General features: G+C 35.6%; 2 protein-coding genes across 3 annotated transcripts in view; one reads left to right on the top strand and one right to left on the bottom strand.

Annotated features, from left to right (window-relative positions):
• Window positions 1–12,974, top strand: part of gemin5 (gem (nuclear organelle) associated protein 5) — a 36,509-nt gene extending 23,535 nt beyond the window's left edge. Inside the window, exons 18-28 of the mRNA XM_067375241.1 lie at window positions 1,620–1,742; window positions 2,565–2,660; window positions 2,773–2,910; window positions 4,065–4,212; window positions 4,301–4,420; window positions 7,698–7,908; window positions 8,318–8,572; window positions 10,338–10,500; window positions 10,976–11,423; window positions 11,506–11,584; window positions 12,682–12,974. Coding sequence (XP_067231342.1) covers window positions 1,620–1,742; window positions 2,565–2,660; window positions 2,773–2,910; window positions 4,065–4,212; window positions 4,301–4,420; window positions 7,698–7,908; window positions 8,318–8,572; window positions 10,338–10,500; window positions 10,976–11,423; window positions 11,506–11,584; window positions 12,682–12,846 — 1,946 coding nt within the window. The 3' untranslated portion in view covers window positions 12,847–12,974. The remainder of the gene's footprint in view (window positions 1–1,619; window positions 1,743–2,564; window positions 2,661–2,772; window positions 2,911–4,064; window positions 4,213–4,300; window positions 4,421–7,697; window positions 7,909–8,317; window positions 8,573–10,337; window positions 10,501–10,975; window positions 11,424–11,505; window positions 11,585–12,681) is intronic.
• A 56-nt stretch (window positions 12,975–13,030) lies between these two features.
• Window positions 13,031–21,309, bottom strand: cnot8 (CCR4-NOT transcription complex, subunit 8). Of its 2 annotated transcripts, XM_067375242.1 has the most exons (7): window positions 21,218–21,309; window positions 20,330–20,517; window positions 19,523–19,716; window positions 19,252–19,413; window positions 16,386–16,530; window positions 16,191–16,301; window positions 13,172–15,229 (listed from the first exon to the last, which is right to left on the bottom strand). In XM_067375242.1, the coding sequence occupies exons 2-7, from the start codon at window positions 20,444–20,446 to the stop codon at window positions 15,101–15,103; spliced, it is 858 nt and encodes a 285-aa protein (XP_067231343.1). In that variant the 5' UTR covers window positions 20,447–20,517; window positions 21,218–21,309; the 3' UTR covers window positions 13,172–15,100. The 2 variants fall into 2 exon arrangements, with proteins under 2 accessions (XP_067231344.1, XP_067231343.1); XM_067375243.1 differs by lacking the exon at window positions 16,191–16,301 and having other exon boundaries at window positions 13,031–15,229.
• Window positions 21,310–21,911: the final 602 nt, after the last annotated feature.

Below are 21,911 nucleotides of genomic sequence, written 5' to 3'. Positions count from 1 at the left end.
AACTATATAGTTATATAGTTGAGTCTCTGAATTGATTATAAAATGCATTAAAATTAATGCACTTGTGACCTCTCATTCAAAATACAGTTCAACAGTTCCCACCCACTTTTTCAGCGGCGCTGGTTCTGGATGTATTTTTTCCATTCATTTTTCCATTCAAAAAAAAAAATTGTTAAAGAATTATTAGCCAAAGCCAATCAGATACAAGGTGAATCATAATTTTTTTTTGCAGTCAAGACTGTGTACTTTACGGCTTTAGTGAGGGAAAGAACTACAATCCCATGAAGCATTGCGAACAGCATAATCGAATTAAAAATGATGGAGAAATATAAAACTTCTCATGTACAAATTAATGTTGATATATATATATATATATATATATATATATTAGTTTTTTTAAAAGAGCTATTTTGGCGTGTGTTGCTTTTTCCGACTCGGATTGGTGTAATTTCCTGCACAGCATCATGAGTAATGTAGTTTTCCACGAGGAATTCCACCGTTAAACGATTATTTTAAAAATAAGCTAAAATACATACCTGCAAACTAGTTGCTTTAAAATAAACGTGAAATAAATGTGAATAAATATCCGAAAGGTATATTGAAAGATACAATACAACTTACCAAAAAGCCGTTCAATGTACAACTCGTTAGTCAGCTACAAAAATGAACTTAGAGAGGAGCATTTTAATATATATCCACTGTGACTAGGCTATTGCATATTTATTGTACTAAACATGTGCTTCAATACTGAATGTATAAAACCGATTTATGATGTCCACCATTTAAATGTTTAGACCTGTGTAAAAAGGAGTAGAAACATAATTATGTAATTACAAATGTATTATAATGTTATCATAAAATTTATTTATGTGTAATTTATATTCAAGTACAAATCAATTAATTTTAACCTTTAATATTATTATGATGTACCAGCTGTATTTTTTCTTTGAGGAAATTTGCCATGTACTGTACCTGATAGACTCCAAATTAATCAATATTGAAGGTAATCGAATTGAAATCCAATGGCAAGCTTCTGAATCAAAATTAAATCCAATTGTGAAATTTGTGAAAAAGCCCTAGTTTTTTTTTTTTTTTTTTACTTTAAGCTTTACTTTACTTTACTTAAAGTTTTGCTTGTTTTTCCACTTATTTTCTTGTGGGAGTGCACCAGAATGCTTAGTTTACAAATCATATAAAAATAATAATGGCTGACGGCTTCAGCAGCAGCAAATACCATGGATTAACAACCCTGTAGCTCACAGTTGGTCTGTCTTTAAAAGTATTTAAGTTATTGTTCAAAATCAATTTCCCTACAGAGAAAATGAATGGAGTTTTTACTTCTGGAATTCAACAGTGCACTCTATAATTGTGGCTGGTTGCTGCCTTGCTTAGCAACTGTAATAGCATTATTATTATTAATAATTTGTTTATTCATTGTTTATGACTTAATATTATTTATTTATTTAATAAATTAATTAATCAGTTATTAAATTTAAATAAATAAACATCTTGGGGCTTTAAAAACCTATGGTTTTTGTCGTCACTGACATCAAACCTGGTGTGAGAAAATGGAAACATAGTAAAGGCTCTTATGATATATCATTTATTGTTCATTTTAGATCTGTCTTTAAAAAAGAGAAAGCCTCGGTCCATTCTCCCGCTCAGTACTTCTATGGATCACCGACCCAAAGAGGATCTTCAACAGGACTGTCTGACACTCGCTGCTGTGAGACACTCACATGGTAAGTGAGACATGGTAAAAACATGTAGAAACATTAAAGGCCTGTTTTCACAAAGAACCATAACTAGATTAGCGTCCACACCAACTCAAAATATTATTCAGTTTATTTTAAGCGTGCACTGCAGTTATGTGTTTTGCTGCTTTAAATGCTCGAGCTCTTAAAGCAGGATGGATACTGAATGTCTATCAATGCTTTTATCTTTCATCAGCTGGAAAAAAAACGTTCTGTAAGTGATTCTAACTATATTGTTAGATAATATATATAGTTATATAACTAATACTGCTAAATTATTAAATGTATATAAATCTCTGCGATGTTTACTGTGGTATAATACTTCAGTTGTCCTGCTGAAACACGTTCTGTCCTAGTTCTTCTGTGACAAGGCAAATTAAATGCAAAAGGATTGAATGCTGTTCGTGACGTTTCAGAAACATCATGTAAAACGTTGTTTTGGCCATGTACCAAAGTAATACCATAGGATTCTATGATTTAACTTGGACTGTCATGTAGACTAATGGTCAAAAATGTGGGGTCTGTGCGAAAAAAATAAAATGTAAAATAATCCGACCCCAATTATTTGAATAGTAGTCTAAATGGTTTATGAATATGGAAATCATTCATTTCCATATATCAAATTACATTTATGGTATCAGATGGTATTATCTTGGTACCACTGCAGTACTTTTTATAAGGATTATAAGCGTGTCTTCTCATGTAGACATCAATGAGAATTTTCAATTTTAAACTGCTGCAATGACAAAATGAGAGGAAATATGTGATTATAATTTGCATAGCACATTTCCTTTCCCTTCTGCTGCTCAGGGCAAAGCAGAGCTTGTGTTCCAGGATCTGGAGATCATATACAGCTTGGTCTGTTCACAGACAGGGATGCCCTCTACAGGATGTTTCAGGAGGAAGGTGAGTCGGGCCCAGTGCAGGTCAATATCTGCTTTTATGCTGAAGATTTGATGTAAATCAGGGCGTCACTGACTTGGATGCAGTGTTAAGATCATTGTGGTGTTTTGAACAGAGGAGAGCCACATGGAGGCTGGTCATTATGACTCAATGGTGTATCTGAGGCTGTGGAAAGGAGACTTGATTGGAGCAATAAATCTTGCTGTGGAGAAAGGAGAACTGACTGACCATCTCCTCAGTTTAGCTCCAATGGGTGAGACGTTTTGCAGTATTATGGAAATCATACAGACAATGTTGTGGGGTAAAAAAAAAAAAAAAAAAAAAAAAAATATATATATATCTCAAAAGAAAAAAAATGTCAAGGTGGTGTAACTGTCCAGAGATTGTAAACAAAGAAAAAGGTCTGGAGGACTTGAAACAATTTCTTGAAAAAAAATATTTAACACAGTCTTTTATTATTTAAAAGAAAAAATGCAGTGGAGCAGTTTTAAAAGGTTAGCTCACCCAAAAATGAAAATTATGTAATTTATTACTCGCCCTCATGTCTTTCCACACTTGTAAGTCCTTCGTTCATCTTCGGAACACAAATTAAGATATTTTTGATAAAATCTAATTGCTCAATGAGGCCTCCATAGCCAGCAAGATCATTTCCTTTTTCAATGCCCAGAAAGGTACTAAAAACATATTTAAAATGGTTCATGTGTCTACAGTGGTTCAACATTAATATTATAAAGCGACAAGAATACTTTTTGTGCGCAAAAAAAAAAAAAAAAATAGGGACAATATCTAAATTCTAAATTCAACAATATCTAGTGATGGGCGATTTCAAAACACTGCTGCATCAGTGGTTCGGAGCGCGTATCAAACTGCCAAAGTCACATGAACTATTGAAATTTTGAAACACTTGTGATGCACTGTGTTTACTGAAATCACGTGATTTTGGCGCTCTGAACCACTGATTCAAAACAAAAGATTCATAAAGCTTCATGAAGCCGTGTTTTGAAATCGTCCATCACTCGATATTGTTGAATAAAGTCGTTATTTTATTTGTTTTTTTGGCACACAAAAAGTATTCTTAATCCACTGAACTCACATGAACTGTTTTAAATATGTTTTAACACCTTTTAGTACCTTTTTAGTCTTGAGCAACGACATGAGGGTGAGTAATAAATTACATAATTTTCAGTTTTGGGTGAATTAACCCTTTAAAAATATTGGCCAGTCAGTGTGGTGTAACCAGCATTCAGGAAACACTGTTGTTTTGCATGTGACATGAAAATCATAGTCAGAAGAACAAGTGTTTCGGGCATGACAAGGTTTTTGTAGGTTTTCAAATGTTCAGTAGAATAACCCCAAGAAGATTTCTTTTCTCCTGGACATCTTTATTTGTCATTGACCTTCTCTCAGCGGGCTACCAGGTGTGGGCCAGGACTGTAGAGGCGTATGTGAAGCAGCTCTGCCACCACGAGCAGTTCCTCAAAGCGGCGTCGCATCTTGTCTCCATCCATAAACTCTATGAGGCAATCAACCTTCTGAAGAGCCACCAGTTCTACCGGTTGGAAAAATCACAATAAGCAATTGTTTGTCATGTTGGTGTTTGGCCTGAGTAGAAGATTAACGTTTGTTTTTGCAATAAACTTCAGTGAGGCCATTGCTTTAGCCAGAGCCAGACTCCAGCCAGAGGACCCTGTGCTGAAAGATCTCTACATGAGCTGGGCTACAGTGCTGGAGAAGGATGGCCATTATGCTACGGCAGCAAAATGGTGAGTCAAAAAACACACTACACACACACACGTGACCGTTCGGTACGTACCTCCGTTTTGAAGTCACAGTTCGGTACAGCAGTGGGAAGAAAATTAAACATAAAATTGCCTGTTTTATTATTAAACTTTTTGTTTGTTTGTTTGTTTTTTAACAAATGTGTCTCTTTGCTTAAATAAATTCAATTATAAATATAGCTGCAAGCAGCAATTAATGGGGTTCAAGCATTTTAAGGCCTTTAAGCCAATGTGTAAAAAAAGTATTGTTTTATTTAGCAAGCATGTAACCAGTTAAATCATAGAAGGAAAAGACAATTTACAGCCAATACAGGCAATTTACCATAGGAAGTATATGGTTTTCAAAGCTTTTTAACAGTTATAGTACCACCTGCATATGCTCATGTAATGATGCAAAATTCTGAGTTTTCGTTTAGGAACAATAGGATTTTGGGTAGGCTTGGCCATGCCAGTTTCTCAAATGACCCTGCTATTGCTATCCAAAGGCCAAAGTTCTTTATCACTGTTCCAGTAGCTCGCGAAAATAACAGAAATATGAGTGCACAAATACATTACATTTCTCCAGTCTTTGTACTGTATTTTTGTATTTATTTTTCTGTTATTTTCGGGAGCTACTGGGACAGTGATAAAGGTAAATAGCCCATATCATGTCCGAGTCTGTAAAATAGCCGTAAACAAGAGGCCAGAGACGCTGAAGACGGACGCAGAGAGGAGAAAATTCTGTAGCAGGCCGAGCAGCTCACTGTTTACGATGCTCGAAATATAGGCAGAAAATATAAATATTGAATTAGGGGGTGAAGGGTTATATGAATGCATCTCTAAAATGAATTACTGTCTTCAGAAAAAATTCGATGGTAATGGCATTTGATTTTCCTCTGACCTCCAAATAAAGTAGCTAATTATTAGTGCAGTTTAGCTTTGTTTACACAGCGGTAATCAAGGAAACACTGTAGCGCTGCTGCTCCATAAGCGCCACCTGCTGTCAGAGAGTGAATCTGCGTCTCATTCAGCCTGCTGTTTTTGTTTCAAGCTTTTTTGTGTAGCATATAATTTCACAAAGATAAAGTCAGACCGTTCTGTTTTTGCTTTAAATCTTGAAATTAAATCTCAACTAATTAAAAAAAAAAAAAAAAAAACTGCTCGTGCAATGTGATAGCATCTTTGTTTGGATTGTGATTAAAAAGCAGTGGTTCCCTCTAATTTCAAATGGCTATGTATTTTTGTTTATAATAATAATAATAACAATAATAAATATCTGCAACCAGTTTCAGAATCAGAATCAATTTGCATGTAAAAATAAATAAATAAATAAATCAGAATCTAAATTGGCCATGAAAAAAATACTAAATACAATCTGGGCTGTCTTTTTCTATCAAGTAGATCTTGTCTTTCATAAAGGTCGAGGTCAGGGATCTTGGGCTTAAAAAGGTTGGGGACCACTGACCTAGAGAGTCCCGAGAATTGTGCCACAGTGGTTTTATTGAGGTTGAGCCAAAAACCTAGGACTAGTTCGCCAAAGTTGTTCCATGTTTGGTGAAAATATCTTTCCGTTCACGAGTTATTGCCATTTTAGTAAAAGTGGCCCCGCACACTTTGAACGTTTTGGCACCCCTTAGCGACTTAGAATAAAAAATTCAATTTCTTTCAATAACTTTTAGAATGACATTTAGAATGACTCCAGAGAATCTTTCTGCACTGGTTTGGTTCCGATCGATCGAAAAACCTAGGACTAGTTTGCAAAAGTAGGTTTTTCAAAAAATCCCAAATTTCACCACATACGAAATGCTCCTCTCTAGAGTTAATTTCTCTAGCAAACTAACACTAAATGCCTGAGGTAAATGTAATGCTACGGGAGATATTATTCTCAAGGTCATTTATTGATATCTTTTTCACAGTTGAAGCACTGGTTGAGAGGTTACATATTGATCGATCATCCTCTCTTCTTCTTCTGCTCTTTTTTTCTGGTAGCAAACAGCATTGCGTAATGCAATTGGATGCATTGGGGTGTGGATTGCCTGTGATTGACTGTATTTGTCGTTTAACGTGCCTGAACCGAACTGTGACGTCCGGTCTGGGACGAATACATGTACCGTTACACCCCTAAAATATATATATAGTCTTCTCTGAAAGAATACATTTTTTGGAAACCTATCTATTTTTATTATAGTTTCTTTTAAAATAAATTCATCACAGATTAGCCATTAGAATTTAACACAGTTAATAATAACTTTACAATAAACGGTTATAGTAAAAGTATGCTTGCAAAGCCTGTGCTGAAATTGTGACTGATTTACCAAATAATCCACAGTGAAATCTACCGAACAAACAAATAATGTGAGAAATAAATGGAGAAATTCACATAGTCCTAGCATTAGAATCCTTTGGAAGGTAATGTTATTTTAGTTCAGTGATCCTGTATCTCTCTTCTGTCCTTCTGATCTCACTTTCCTTCTCATCTCACTAAGTGATGTGATGTGACAAAGATGTAATGTAGAAGCAGGCGTTGATCTGATTCCACAGAGGTGGTCTTTCATCACACTATTCCATTATAATGTGACAAAATCCGACAGAAGTCATTTTCTGGGCTTGGTTTCAATAAACGCTGTTTTTGGACTCACAGGATGTTTTTATAATGCAGTGACCTCTTACATGTGGAAAGATCAAGGAAAATTTGATCTCTCAATTCATGATCCCTTTAAATGTTGTGTTTTTAATAGGGTGAAATGCATTATGCATGCAAAATGTTGGGCTGCTAAATATTACATTTTTGGTAATAATTTTAAAATATACTTTCTACAATTTAAAGGGATAGTTCACCCACAAATGAAAACTGTCATTTACCCACGTCATTCCAAACCTGTATGCATTTCTTTCTTCTGCCAAACAAAAAAGAAGATATTTTGAAGAATTTTAGTAACTAAACAGATTTGGTTCCCATTGACTTCCACTGTATGCACAAAAAATACAATGGAAGTCAAAGAAACTGTTTAGTTCGTCAAAATATATTCTTTTGTGTTTAGCAGAAAAATGAAATGCATACAGGATTGGTACGACATGAGGGTAATTGGATGAAGAATTTTCATTTTTTCATTTTTGTGTGAACTATCCCTTTAACTTAATCTGTCAACATATACAATATCATAATATTGAATGCATAATATTGTGGTATGATTTTAATTGCTGTATACAGTCAGTGGGGTAATATAATTGAAACTGATTAATTAAAATACTGACCAAACTATTTTCTTTCTTCACCTCTCAGTTACTTCGCCGCAGACTCGAGCTTTGATGCAGCTAAAATTGTTGCCAAGAAAGGGGATGTGATGTCACTGAAGACCGCTGCTAATCTGGCATGGATATCAGGAGAAAGTGAGCTCGCACATTCTCTCTCTCTGAGGTGCGCCAAAGACTTGATGCTTTCCCAGGACTGGACCGCAGCACAGGAAGTCCTGAGGACGCAAGACTCACTTTTGGTTTGTTTCCAGCTGTTGGCTTTCCGTTTGTTATTAGATATATATGCATATTCAATAAATGAGTAAGCTAAATTGGCACTGATATAAATGAAAGGGAAGAAAAATATATTTTCAAGTGTTGTCTTTTAGTGGATTTTTTAGATCACCATTAATCTTTGTGTTTGGTTTGAGGCAACAGCAATATAAAAGACAATAAAATATCTAATACATAATAAATATATATTATTATTATTATTACTATGAATATTGTGTTATCTGTCCAACACTTAAGACATTTGAAACGTTATGAAATATACTTTATTGTAAGGTAAATGTCACCTTTTGCTCCCTACAGCATATTCATGGTAACTATAGTAACCGTATCAGTGTTCAGGGTATGTAAAGCATCTTTCTCTCCTCTTCTTCACAGGGTCACAGACTGATATTCTGTGTTAATGAGATCCTCACACATAGACTGGCAGATACAGATGTGGTCACCTGGACTGTGGCTTCTTCGCATACCTGGTCTAAGTCCTGTGAGGAGAACTTCCTCTCCACGGTGCACAAAGTGTGGCAGAGCGAGTTTGGAGTGGCGGCTGCTGACCTGGTCAAACTGAAAACACTTCATCAACAGCTGAGAGCCATTGAGAATCCTCCTGCCACCACTAGTGTTCCCATGAAGCAAGTATGTGTGAAATTAAGATGCCAACAGATCTACTTTACAGATTGCAATACAATACAATTCAGTATAATATAATAATTATTTAATGAAATACATAATACATACTAGTAGTCGTGCGATATGGTCCTGAAGTAGAGCCATAACGCACGATTACGCGTGATATTGCTTTTATGCAACAGTTCAACGGCATGAGTGTATAAATAAATGAGGAACAACAACAGAGAGTCTTTCAAAACCCTCTTTTGTGCAGAACTACTTCCTTCCGCCACAGATTCAAATCTCAAGTTGACAGTTTAACAGATAAACCCAAGCCTCCGTTATTAATTCTAAAATGTCACTTTAGAACTAGCAATGAAGGAGTGCTGAGTTGCTTCATCAAAGCTTCTTGTATTATGTGGAGTCAAGTATTATGAGAGAGATTGACTTAGCGAGTGTATAACCTGCATCTGATATTCTTCAGGTCAATGTTATATTCATAATAAAAACTGTGCTGTGCGAATGTGCACTGAGGAAAGTGATATCTTTGTCCAAGTATCCTTTTAAGAGTTAAGGGGATTTCCCATGACGGCACTAGTCAATGCATTTGACTAGCATTATGACCCCCCCCATTATGTCAGCCATTTAATTATTATATTATCCATTGTCCACCCATATCTCTAGATCATTTCTGACCAAAAATGAGTTTTTCAGTGACCAATACTGACAATAAAAGCTATTATGAGAAGTCTCTTTGATGTCATTGTCAAATTCACTAATCTTTCACTCATTAGGGCCTGATCACCGATGGTTTGAGGACCCTATTGTAATTGCTCGGCCAGATTTTCTTCTTCTCCAAAATTAATCGCATTTTTGAAAACTCAGGAAACTTCGCACACACATCAGAAGTGGTGAATATTTACATCTGATATGGGTTTCAGAATTAGGTATGGCAAAATGGCTCGTTAGCGCCACCTACAAAATTTCAATTAAACGCCCTTCGCGCTACGTGTCTCGTACAGGTATGAAATTAAGTAGATACGTGTAACAGCCCAATATCTACAAAAAAGCCCTGGGTGCAAAATCTGTAAAGCTAACAGGAAGTGAGATATTTTGATTGTTCTCTGCAAAATTTTTGCAGTTTTTGCCATTTCCAGACGTTGTTCTTTAACAAACTCCTCTTAGAGCTTTAATTAGATCAACATCATATTTGGTCAGTCTAATCTAAAGGCCTTTGAGACGTTAAATTGCGAAGATCTTGAGTTTTCGTTTGAGCGGTGGCGGCCTCACAAATTTCGATGTTTCGCCATGAAACAAAGTTGTTGTAACTCGGGTGTACAGTGTCCGATCTGCCCCAAACTTCACGTTTTATTAGAGTCCTGGCCTGAAGACATCTATATGCCAATATTCAGTTACAGTCATAGCGCCACCTGTGGGCAACAGGAAATGGCATGTTTTGCACTGTAATTCACTCCCAGAAACACATTTCAATATGCCACAAAGTACCAAGCATTCTAGAAACACGTTAAATCATGCAATACTAACATGTTAAGTGCTAATGTATGCCATTAATGCCACGAAACAGGAAGTTGTTGTAACTCAGGCATACAATGTCCGATTGGCTCCAAAGTTTACATGTTTGATAATACCTGTTGGCAGCAGGAAGTGTGACACTTTGAAATGACTTTGCCATAATTTTCCTGTATTTACTTGCTTGTGGGCGTCGCCCACTGTTCATTGGCCCTTTCATTGCTGCTTGCAGCTTTAATTTTTTTTTTTTTTTGTTCCTCAGCTCTTATTTCACATCTCATTGGACGTGACATTGTGTGCCTTGAGTCAGCTGTTGGGTGAATGGCCGTCTGCTCTTGAGGAGCTACTGCAAGGTCTGACTCGAGGTTCAGAGGCAGGACACTTCACACTCATGACGGAGATGTGCCAGCTGCTTTTACCACAAGGTGAGGTACACCACATCTTGAAATACACCATGTCACTACAAATTAACTTGAAAGTCGGCATGAACCGGAAGTTGCCATAGTTTTTTTTTTTTTTTCCCTTCCCTATTGTGGTGTATATCTGAGTGAAAATATTTCTGGTTTGAGCTTCTCAAACCAGAAAAAATGTAGTGTGGGAATTTATTTTGTCCATTGAAAATTGATTGAATAGTTGTGGTTTGTAATTGCTATGATCTAATGAGTGACAGGTTGTCCCGCCCTCACGCCAGTGAGCACATCATCAGAGAAGGGAATTTGCTGCAAGAGGGAGGGGATGTTGTTTTGTTTAAAGATTACAAGGACACATGAATAAAAAAATGTGCACGGATAAATCATTTATAATAAATACTGTAATATTCCATTAAAAAAACAAAACAAAAAATGATTTCATGGTGACTTTAAAGCGAGCAATTAATTTTTAACGATCCTCTTTTTGCAGGTTTGGAGTCGGTGGCACTTTACAAACAGAAACTAGACACAGGTGATGAGAGAAGCGTGGCGATTTCTCAAAGTGTGGAGGCTTTTGTCTGTTATCAGCTCATGTATAAGAAATGGTGGAACTACAGTGAAACATCAGCTTTGACTAATAACACCATCAGCAACGGTCATCATTTAACAGAGAACAGCCACAATGAAGATGAAGCAGAATGTAAAGGAGAAACTCAATCTGATGGCACTTTCTCTGAGGGCCTCTGGAAGGTTCTTCTCTCTGAACCTCATGCCAACCTTCAGGCCACCCAGAGAGCCATAGCAGAGATCCAGAGGAGAGTGACGAGCCTGATTCAGCAGCACAGCCAGTGTAAAGAGACTCGTGTGAGCCCGGAAGCTCTTAGTACTTCTCAGTCTGAAACTTCAGAGGAACCTGGAGGATCTAGTAGTGGAAATGGGTATTTCTGATGCTGTACCTTTTTGAGCTTTGATTCAGGTGCTTCAAAGAAATGTCTAACAGCTCTTTTTGTCTCTCTTTAGCAGTGAATCTCTTGCTACACTGACTGCCCAGGTTGCTGAACACCATAAAGTGCTCTCTGCCATTCCTGAGCTCATCAGAGTAAGTTACTCAGTTTCCCTAAAGGGGTAGTTCACCCAAAAATAAAAATTTTCATCATTTACTCAGCCTCAAATTGTTCTAAAACTGTATGAGTTTAGATTTTTTTAAGAATGTGGGAAACCAAACAGTTTCTGGTCCCCATTGACTTCCATAGTAATTTTTTTCATACTATGGAAGTTAATGGAGACCAGCAATTGCTTGGTTTCCCACACTCTTCAAAATATCTTCTTTGTATTAAAACTTTGACCGGTTCTAATGACAGAATTTTTATTTTTGGGTGAACTATCCCTTTAACTTTGTAATGCTTGACATAAAATAATAGTCAGAAAAAGTTTGCATACGTGTTTTTTTGACTCTTATGGCTCACATATTATGATATAGGAGAAAATGGAGCTCAGACTTGAGTAGAAAAACCAAAACACCTCAAATTTATTCTGTAGCCCAAGCAGAAATATGCTTTTTTGATATTTATATGGCCGAGAAGTAAGATTAAATTCTCATTCTGAGATGTACAAATAAAAATTCTTCAAAAGCCGGATGTATCACATATGATACTCAAATATGATGGATAATCAAGTAAACCTGAGGTGTTTCGGTGTAATTGTTCATAGTTAAATATTAACAATATGAAAGTTATTCTTACTTTCACAGCAAAAAGATGATTTAGCATTATATTAAAAGACCTTTTACTTGCTAAAAAGTACAAACTCTCAATCAGATGATAGGTTTGTAGTAGAACGTTTAGAAATTTGTGTATCAAACATGATAAAGTAGGCTTTGGAGTTAAACATTTTAACATGCATAATATTTTAAAGGCTGCTCTAAGTTTCCTGTTGTTCAAACAGCTGTTCAGGATTGGCTGCTAAGCTTAAATCTTTCTCTATTGACATCCATTCAAGAGTAGCCATGTATTCTGACAAAACTGATTTCATTTCGTGTTAGATGTTTTACCATGAACTATTCTTGTAAGGCTAAAAATATATATATATTTTTTGTATAGGCTTTATTAAAAGTAAAAACTGCTGCTGTAAGCAATTTATAAATATATATTTGCAAATGAGATGCATATTATTATGACTTTTTCCTCTCTATTTTAGAAATACCCTTTTCCGGACGTCATGGAATGTTGTATCGTCTCTCTGCATATGGAAAAACACTTTACTCTGTTTCCACAGCACATCTGTGCCGAAGCCACAACTTTGTTGCACAAATACGGAACTGCAGAATCGCTCTGTAAAGCCTGGCAGAGACTGACACACTAACACCTAATGTCCAAATAGCACTTAGTGTTTTTCATATGCAATTACTGTTGTTTGATATGTAAAATTCACTTGACTAATGCCTGTAATAAAAAAAAAATAAAAAAATTCCCACAATTTACTGTTTTTAATGAAGCCATAGATTCTGTTTTATTCTTTTTGTCAGCCGAACTCCTTTCACCTAAAATATTTAACCACATTTGCATGTTCACAGATCTTTGTCAGTTAATTGTCAATTTTTTTTTTTTAATTAATTTAATTTGACACTTTGTGATTTATACAGTATATAAATTTAAGATATTTTATTCAATATGAAGTCTAATTTAAAAAAAAAATGTAAATGCTGTAGTTATTGTGTGAGACTTGAAATCATAATGGGAAAAAAAGTAGTGAATTTTTTCCTATATTGAGTGCAGGACTTGGTTTTATCTATTAATTACTGATTGGTTGGAGGCAGATCTGAATGCGAGCTTGTAAGAAAAGGACGGGGTTTAATTAAATTAAATGATTGGAGTTTAGCATACATCACCAAAGATAAGTGTTACAAAAAAAATAAAAAATCATGCATAAATCATTCACAAAAATATGCATTTTGGAAATATGGTGAATGTCCACTTTAAACGCATTAAGTACGCTGCTTCTGTGGGAAAACACCCAACAAATCTAAAGACTTCTGACTTTAAAGGAATAGTTCACCCAAATATTTCCTGATTATTTACTCACCCTGAGACCATCCAAGATACATATGACTTTCTTTCCTCAGATGAAGAGAAATTATGGTTTTGGAGGGAGAAAAATCCTGGAATGTTTTCATCGAATGCAATGATGGTCCCACCATAGACCATTTTTGATGGTCCAAAGTCCATTTTTAGGCAGTGTCAAAAGGCTTTCCATGATGAACAAAGGTCTCCAACGAAATGGTCATTTTCAGGAAAAAAAAAGGATTTTAACTACAGATGCTCACATTAGTCCAGCTCTGTGAAGCACATTCACGAGAGCTGAATAAACATTATTACATTTCATTCATACTGAAAGGTGCAACAACTCCAAAACAGACTCATTAAATAACTTATGTTCCTGGTAATCCCTTATATGGACAAAGGCACCTGGCTTAGGTAAATGAAAAGCAGAAATGTTTCGACTGATGAAACGTAAAGACAATCACGATAGCGACAATATATGGCTGTGTTTTTCAAGCCATCTCGAAGTATTTTCACAATAATTAAGTATATGAATAATGCAGTGCTAACTGATTTAACCGTATCATGAACATACTTTCGCAGAGCTGGACCAATATATTTTCCCTGAAAATGCTAATTGATGAACACCCTTATTCATGAGCTGGGGGTCATATGAAGCCCTTTGAAGGCGCCTAAATATGGATTTGGGACCGTCAAAAATGGTCTATTTTGGGCACTATTCACTTGAATTAGATGGAGAAAAAAGTCATACACATCTTGAATGGCCTTGGGGTGAGTAAATAATCAGAAAATGATAAACTATTCCTTTAAAGGCTGTAACAAAGGGTCAGTTTTCAGTACACATGCCTTGTAATTGGACATGAGACCACTGTGGCGATAGAAAACATTTTAATACATAACTGCCTCGAACAACAGATACAATAAAAACACGTACCACAAACAGTCGAGAACGTGTGACGAACAAATTTAAAACTGTTACATAGGACCAGTGGACTCGTGTTCTCAAAGATGCCCCAAACCTCAATCTAAAATGTATTTATTACAGGAAAAATGCTTAAAGATAGCAATTTCTTTTGAAAGTTTATATTTTAATATACATACATGCTGGCATATTTTAAAAACACAACCCCAAAGTCATGTGTTCCAACATTGAGAAGGCATATCCTCTTATCTCAGTGATGATTAAATCTTGAGCCTTTATAGAAAATATCAAAACAATTCTAAAAAGGACTGAGCATATTAAAATGCCTGGAGTCTTGTAAGTAATAAGATACACAAGCGCTGGTCCCATGCTTAAAACGATGGTGTTTTTAATACTGTAAAATAAAAGATAAAATTTTCAAAAAGCAGCCGATGGGAAGAACAGGAGCACATCTGGAGTCCCGGAACGTTGCAGTGTGATGGACTACAGAGCAGAACAGAATCTGAGATTAGCTTGTTTGCATTTCCCAATGTCCCTTTAGAATGCATGAATCATTTGAAATCATCTTTGTAAAGAACAGGAAAGAACAATGCTGAGTGGGATTAAAACAAGTGCGTCATCCACTTGATTTTAGTCAGTGCTTGTTGTTGGCTTCCTCCTGCGAGGAATTAGAGATTCCATTCTGACTTTGAGAGGAACCGGATCCCAGGCCATAGAGCCGCCCACAGTACTTGGCATCGTCGATGTTGTCTTCAAAAAACAGCTGAAGAAAAGAAACATGACAGCAGAATGAAGGTTAGAACTGAGCAGTTAACATCCCAGCATCAGCTATGGTCTCAGAGGATTTTAACCTCTTTTAGGGCTGCTCGATTATTTTTGGTCAATATTGAAATCACGATTATTGGGCGATATGATCAAAGTCTTATTTCACGATATGAGTAATTTTATATATCTGTGAAACAATTTCACAATTATAGATACTTTAGCAAAAACTAATACTAGGTTAACTAAAAAGAAAAAGGTCCTCAAAATAATGACAATGCAAGTAAGCATTCAGCAAAACAAAAATAAATACAAAAAAATTAAAGAGTGCCATTTATTTCATTTTGTATCAAGTTTTTCAGGAATATTTACTAACAGCTGAGAAGAAAAGTAATAGCCTACCAAAAAAAAAAAAAAAACTTAAATGTAAAATACAGCATATAACACTGTAGTCTTATTGTACACATTAAATATAGATTTGTCCTTATTAAAGCTACCCAAGTTATTCAGTCAAGTTCAGTGAGTTATTTTCCGATCATCATTAATGACAGACTGCAGCATGTTTATTAGGCTGCTATCACTTTAAGAGCTAATGCACGGATCCAATATACTGTTACACAAGCATTTTCTTTCTCAACAGTGTACGTTTACTGCGTTTACGTGAATACTCTCCAAAAAGGCATTTCGACATTTGTGTGCGTAAGCTTTTAGGCGCATATCTGAAGCCCATTTGCTTATCCGTGTTCAGCTCTGACTCGGAGCGTGCACACAGAAAGCCATCTGGGGAGAACAGTGTCTCTTTTAGGGAGGAACGAAAGCGCACCACTGTGAAGGACAGGAAGGTGCGTTGGACGGAATGCAGCAGAGACACAGTCTTTATACCTCGAATATCTTGTTTTCATAATCGTTGGAAGCCAAAATCGAAATCGAAAATCAATTACGATTAATCGCACAGCCCTAACCTCTTTCATGCGGAAGAAAGCCATTCCAGTGAGCAGCGAGTCTGAGCCAGCCTGATGCTGCCTGCCGATCCTTTTTAGCTCCAGCTGGTCCGCCACTTCCTGAAGTCCTCCCTAAACACAGCAAAACTCACTGATCTTCTTTAACAATGACAATACACAACATCTATACAACACGGGTTACAGTATTTGACATACCTTTAGGTTTTTGCAGCTCTTCATTAGATATTTAACATCATAAATGGCTGGGAAAAAAAGGTTTAAGATCTGAAAGAACTCGTGTTCCTCTTCTGGCAGCCGGGAGTCTGTGAGGAGCTTCACCAGGTAACCAAAATCATACCCACTAGAGAGGACAGAGAAAGCACAAAAAAACCCTTGAGATCACGCTACCTGTAGATGTGCCATTCAACACACTGTATTTTCCAGTACACAAGTCGTGTTCAGTGGCATGTTTTTAGAGGGGAGTGGGGTGCTGGTTATATGAGAAGTGTAAAAAAATAAATGCATAAAAAAAAAAATAACATTATGATGTCCACAAATCAATTCTAATAGTACATAGTTTCATTTACCGACATAGAACTTTGTTTAATGTGATAGTTTCATCCTTGAATCTTCTATATTACAATATATTGTTAGTCTGGAGAGTATTTACACTAGTGTATAAATGTGTAGACTTGCATTAATCCGCCATCAAATAGTTTTTTTCTCATTAAAAGCAAAAGATGTTCATTAGTGATTGTATATCAAGAGCAGGAACATGTTTGTGTGCATTTTGTTTTCACAGAAATGAATGAGTCTCCGCAACAGCCTTGAGCCATAGAGTCTGTGTGAAGACTGCGCAGTGTGTACAAGTGCCAAGAACACTGTTGCCTTTCCGCCACTGATAACAGCAACAACGAGCACACAGCATGATTTAAAAAACACAATCCAGTGCCAGATCGCCTCTTATTTAACACGAATGAATGGAGGATGAACAAATGAAAGATTTTTTTTTCGTATTAAGTATATCTGTGCCGCGAGGTGTTTCAAAAAGTGATGGGGACAACATTGATGCTGGCAAAAAGTGGTGGGGACATGTCCAACCCACAAATTACTTGCTGCGACATTCCAAAGTGATTTGTATAATGCAATTAATGTCAAGTTGCAAAACATGCTCAAAGCGTACACATTTGGATGCGTGCTGAATTAGCCCAAGTTTATTTGTATGCCGCATTTTTCAACACGCTGGTAGTTTTGGTTAAATTACTTTAGGCTTGGTGTTTTAAATTTCAAGGATTTGTTTTGGAGTGAGTGGAACTAAAATACAAGTTTGTAGTGTTTTTAATGTTTGTTTTATTTACTGGTATTTTACATTATTTCTCAGGGAAGCAAACAGGTAAGGGGAAAAAAAGGGGGAGAACATCGCGTGGTGCGGGGGCATGGCCCGCAAAGAAATTTTTTTTTTAAGATATTTGCGATTAAGGGATTTTTTATTTTTATTTTTTTTAAATGTATTACCTTATATGTCCAACATTTTACCTAAATCAACATTTGGTCAAAATCTCATGTTATAAAAGCTGAAGTGCTATGTAGGCTATTAAAGACAATATTGGCTGATTAGACGGCAATACTGAGCTGAACTGCAAAATGTTTGCAAACTCTCTTCATCATTCCCACATCTCAGACCTCACATACATAAAATATTACCCTTTATAGACAATTTTTAAACAATTCCACACTGGATCTATGCAAATCCCATAGGTGAACTATTTTGATCTCAAAAAGGTGAGGAGTTTGCATCTATGATTTCTGAATTAAATAATAAAATGTCACATACACCGATGCTTTTTTTTTTCTCTTAGCAATGCAATATTGACCTAGTGTGAATTATTTTTCGGAAGCTGGATGGTTTTTAACCAGAATAAGCTGCAAAACGGAACAGACTTGACTCTAAAATCACGCAAAAAGTGACTCTCCTAAACTAAAGCTATAGGCTAAAGTTAGCCCAGAACTTAGTTCAGTACTCACACTCTGTGTCTTTTGTCAAGGCTTTAAAAACATATGCAAATAATTAAAAAGTGTCATGAAAAAAAAACAAAACAAAAAAAAAAAAACACATTTTCCTTGATCTTTTGATGTCAGAAAAGAGGTTATTGTACGATAAAAATATTCTGTAAGATTCAGAACTCAGACCTTCCTTGTTAGTCCAAAAAAAGCTTTTATTGAAACCAAGCTCAGAAAATGACTCATTTCGGATTTTAATATTACATATATCACATTTTAGTGCAACAACAGACCACCTCTGCAGAAGATAATCAATGCCATTCACTGAATCAAAGCCATAAGCCAAAGCTTGTAATCCTGAATAAAATTCAGCGAGTGAAATCTTCTGTTTTGTCATCAGTGAGACATTACAACACGTTTCATTTTATTAAAAAAACAGGACACTACAACGACAATGTATATGTTTTTCAGTTTAACAAATAGGATGAGGGTAGGTAAATCATGGGATAATTTTCATTTTTGGGTGAACTAACACTTTAAGCAACCCAACAAACCAAACTCGCAGCACGCATCCATGTATGTAAATGATAACTGCAACACAAAACGCTATGAAACACAAAAAGCGTGAGATGCTTTACCGAATGCACGTTATTGGAAACCCAAAGAAAACCCAATACTATAGACCGAGTTCACGTGGAGCAGCATTTACTGTGAACGGAGCCACTCTGAGACACACGTAACGTGCTGCATACATATAATTAATTTAAGCGCATCTATTTGTTTGATTTGTGATTTCACAATAGCACTACACTATGTTATGATTTTATAAAGGTTTTAATGTATCCTACAGCCTTAGAAAACAGTCTAATAATGCGGTTCATGGATTCTCATCTGTGGATTGCGCCACTTCCAGTATTTTGCTGGGTAATCGACAGGTAAATTGCAATCGAGATTTTTTTTTTTTTTTAAATCGAGTACCCAAATTTAATTAAGGAATCGATCATGACAGCACTACAATAGATTGAAAAAGTGATTGAAGTCATAGAACCAGCAGTTATTTGTGTATTTTTCTATATATTACCTGTGAAACGAGAGCCACTTGACATTTTCACACAGCACCAGGCCTGATGTCATCAGGAGCTCTGCGAAGTAGAGTGTGTCGATGCCCTCCTCCTCGTGCTTCTTAAACTGCAGCCCAGAGTTTTGGAGGAGATCTATGGAGTCCTGGGAGTACATGTCCTCTCTGCAAAACACAGAGCCAAACAACACCTACCATTACTGGCTCAGGCTATATCTGTGAAAACATTCTGACACTAATGTCAACATAAGAGATGAGAATGCTGGACACCTACGTCAGATTGAACTTGAAATTGAACTGCCATGTTGTGGTTCCAGGCGGGTAGTCTCCATCTTCATTCATAAACGTCAAGCCAAGCTGGATGATTTTTAAAAGGTCCACGTTGCACCTCAGGAGCTGATACTGATAGTCAACAGTACTGCGGAATTCTCCAATGGGACGAACCACCACACCAGGAAACTCTGTGTCCTGATGATCCAAAGGACAAATATGCATTTTTTGTTAAAGGACTTACTGCTTTTATTCAGCAAGGACACATTAAATTAATCAAATGTGACAGTAATGGCATTTATAAAGTCACAAAAGACTTCTATTTCAAATCAATTTTGTACTTTTTTTTTTCCAACAAAAAGTATCAGTTTTCACAAACATATTAAGCAACACAAACCGTTTTCAAAACTTAGAATAAGAACCATAATTAATAATTGAGCATCAAATCAACATATTAGAATGATTTCTGAAGAATCATGCGACACTAAAGACTAGAGCAATGATGCTGAAAATTCAGCTTTGTGTCACATGAATAAATTACATTATAAAATATTTTCAAAACAGAAAACAGTTACTTTAAATTGAAATAATACATCACAATATTACTGTTTTTACTGTATTGATCAAATAAATGCAGCCTTGGTGAGCAGGAGAGACTTTTCAAAAACAATAAAAAAAAATCTTTCCAAACCCAAGCTGTTGAATAGTAGTGTATATAAACAAAATATGCTATTTGACTGTCATTTTAAAGTTATTATAGGACATTGTTTCATGTTATTAGTAGATGGAACATCAACACAGCCTCACACACCATGGCGATGTAGTTGTAGTTTTGAATTATCTGTCGGATCTTCCTCATCTCCTCCTCCACATTGCTGGCCCAGACCTCACAGATAATTTGACTGGTATCTGCAAGTGCGGCTGGCATGATGATGATGAAGGCTGAGGAACTGATCGAGAATCCCAGCGATCCTGAAGCTCTCACAGGCAAAATAAACTCTGCCAGGAAGAGCAATTGAGTTAATCAATTATCATGGCATTTATTCTGATTTATCTCTCATGAGCATAGAAATATTAACAAGTACATGAATATTAATGAAAGACTGATGAATATGAATATACTTATGAATTGCTCAACTCAACCAAATAACTACTCAAGCAACTCAAATCTTGAGCTTGCATCTTATCAGGGAATGTTATTTAATTTACTTCATAGTGGACATATAACAAAAGTAGGTGAACATTAAATTAAACATATTAGTGAACATGAACTTAATATTACAATTCACAACGTTTCCAGACCCAAACAAACAACTAGCAAAGTCAGTTATCATTTATTCTAAAAATAATGCTCATGAGCGTGGATATACTAAAATAACCATATATATTAATTAAATGTTCATGAGCATTAATGTCTTAAGTCTAATATAGACAACAACAATTCACAGGCTAACGGATTTCTAATAATTAATTTGATTAAACATCTTAATTGTTCATAAAAGAAGAAGAAAGAAAAAACGTAAAGAAAATGAACCATGTTTTTGGTGCAAGGGTTTGATATTAGCTTAAAACGTTAGCTTGTGTTATTCTGCTGCCGCCAAACACACTAACCAAAAACATTTCCATTCCAGCGAGAGTATGAAACGCTACTTTAAAAAATATAATATGGAGAAATACAAAGTTTCAGACGACTAGTTACCTGGCAGGTTGTTAAGTGTTGTTAAAGCGTAGATGTAGAAGCAGCTGGACAGCTAGCAGACTCTAAACACACAGCGCGCTGCTTCCGGTTCCGCGGGATTGTGGGAAAATACCCGCCAAAACAATAGCCTTTCAATCATTGGCAGTGCAAAATGAAGAAAAAAATAAAAAATAAATAAATAAATAACAGCCCTGTGTCACAAAATGATTTATATTTACTATTTTGAATATCATAAATGCACACACACGATAAATAGATATATTTAATTTTAGTAATATAAGGTATTCTTCACATTTAAATATTTTAAATGGTTTAAATTAAACTTTGAACTTGAATATAATGGGCAAGAGGTTATGTGAGTATTTGCCATACATCTATGAGCAAGTTGGACAAAGTTTTATGTTTAAAGTATTTAGGGCATTCATGAGAATTAGTGTCATTTGTGGACTGTGTGTTTTTATATCATTAATTTAATCATTTGCTTAAAATGCCCCATATTTAGTCTTCTTTCTGATATTTTTACTGTTAGTAGAGTCATTCCATGAAACCTGCAGATTTGGACTTACACATTTTTAGATTTTTTACCAAAATGTAATACTTTTTTCAGAACACCCCACAACATTAATGACATACTTCAAGAAAAACATACTTTTATCAAATCTCTATTATTATTGGTCATTATTTGTTATGGACA

Source organism: Chanodichthys erythropterus, chromosome 22 (assembly GCF_024489055.1).
Source record: "Chanodichthys erythropterus isolate Z2021 chromosome 22, ASM2448905v1, whole genome shotgun sequence".
Lineage (NCBI taxonomy): Eukaryota > Metazoa > Chordata > Actinopteri > Cypriniformes > Xenocyprididae > Chanodichthys > Chanodichthys erythropterus.
The sequence above is the reverse complement of the archived record's forward strand: the minus strand, read 5'-3'. Positions and strand labels throughout refer to the sequence as shown.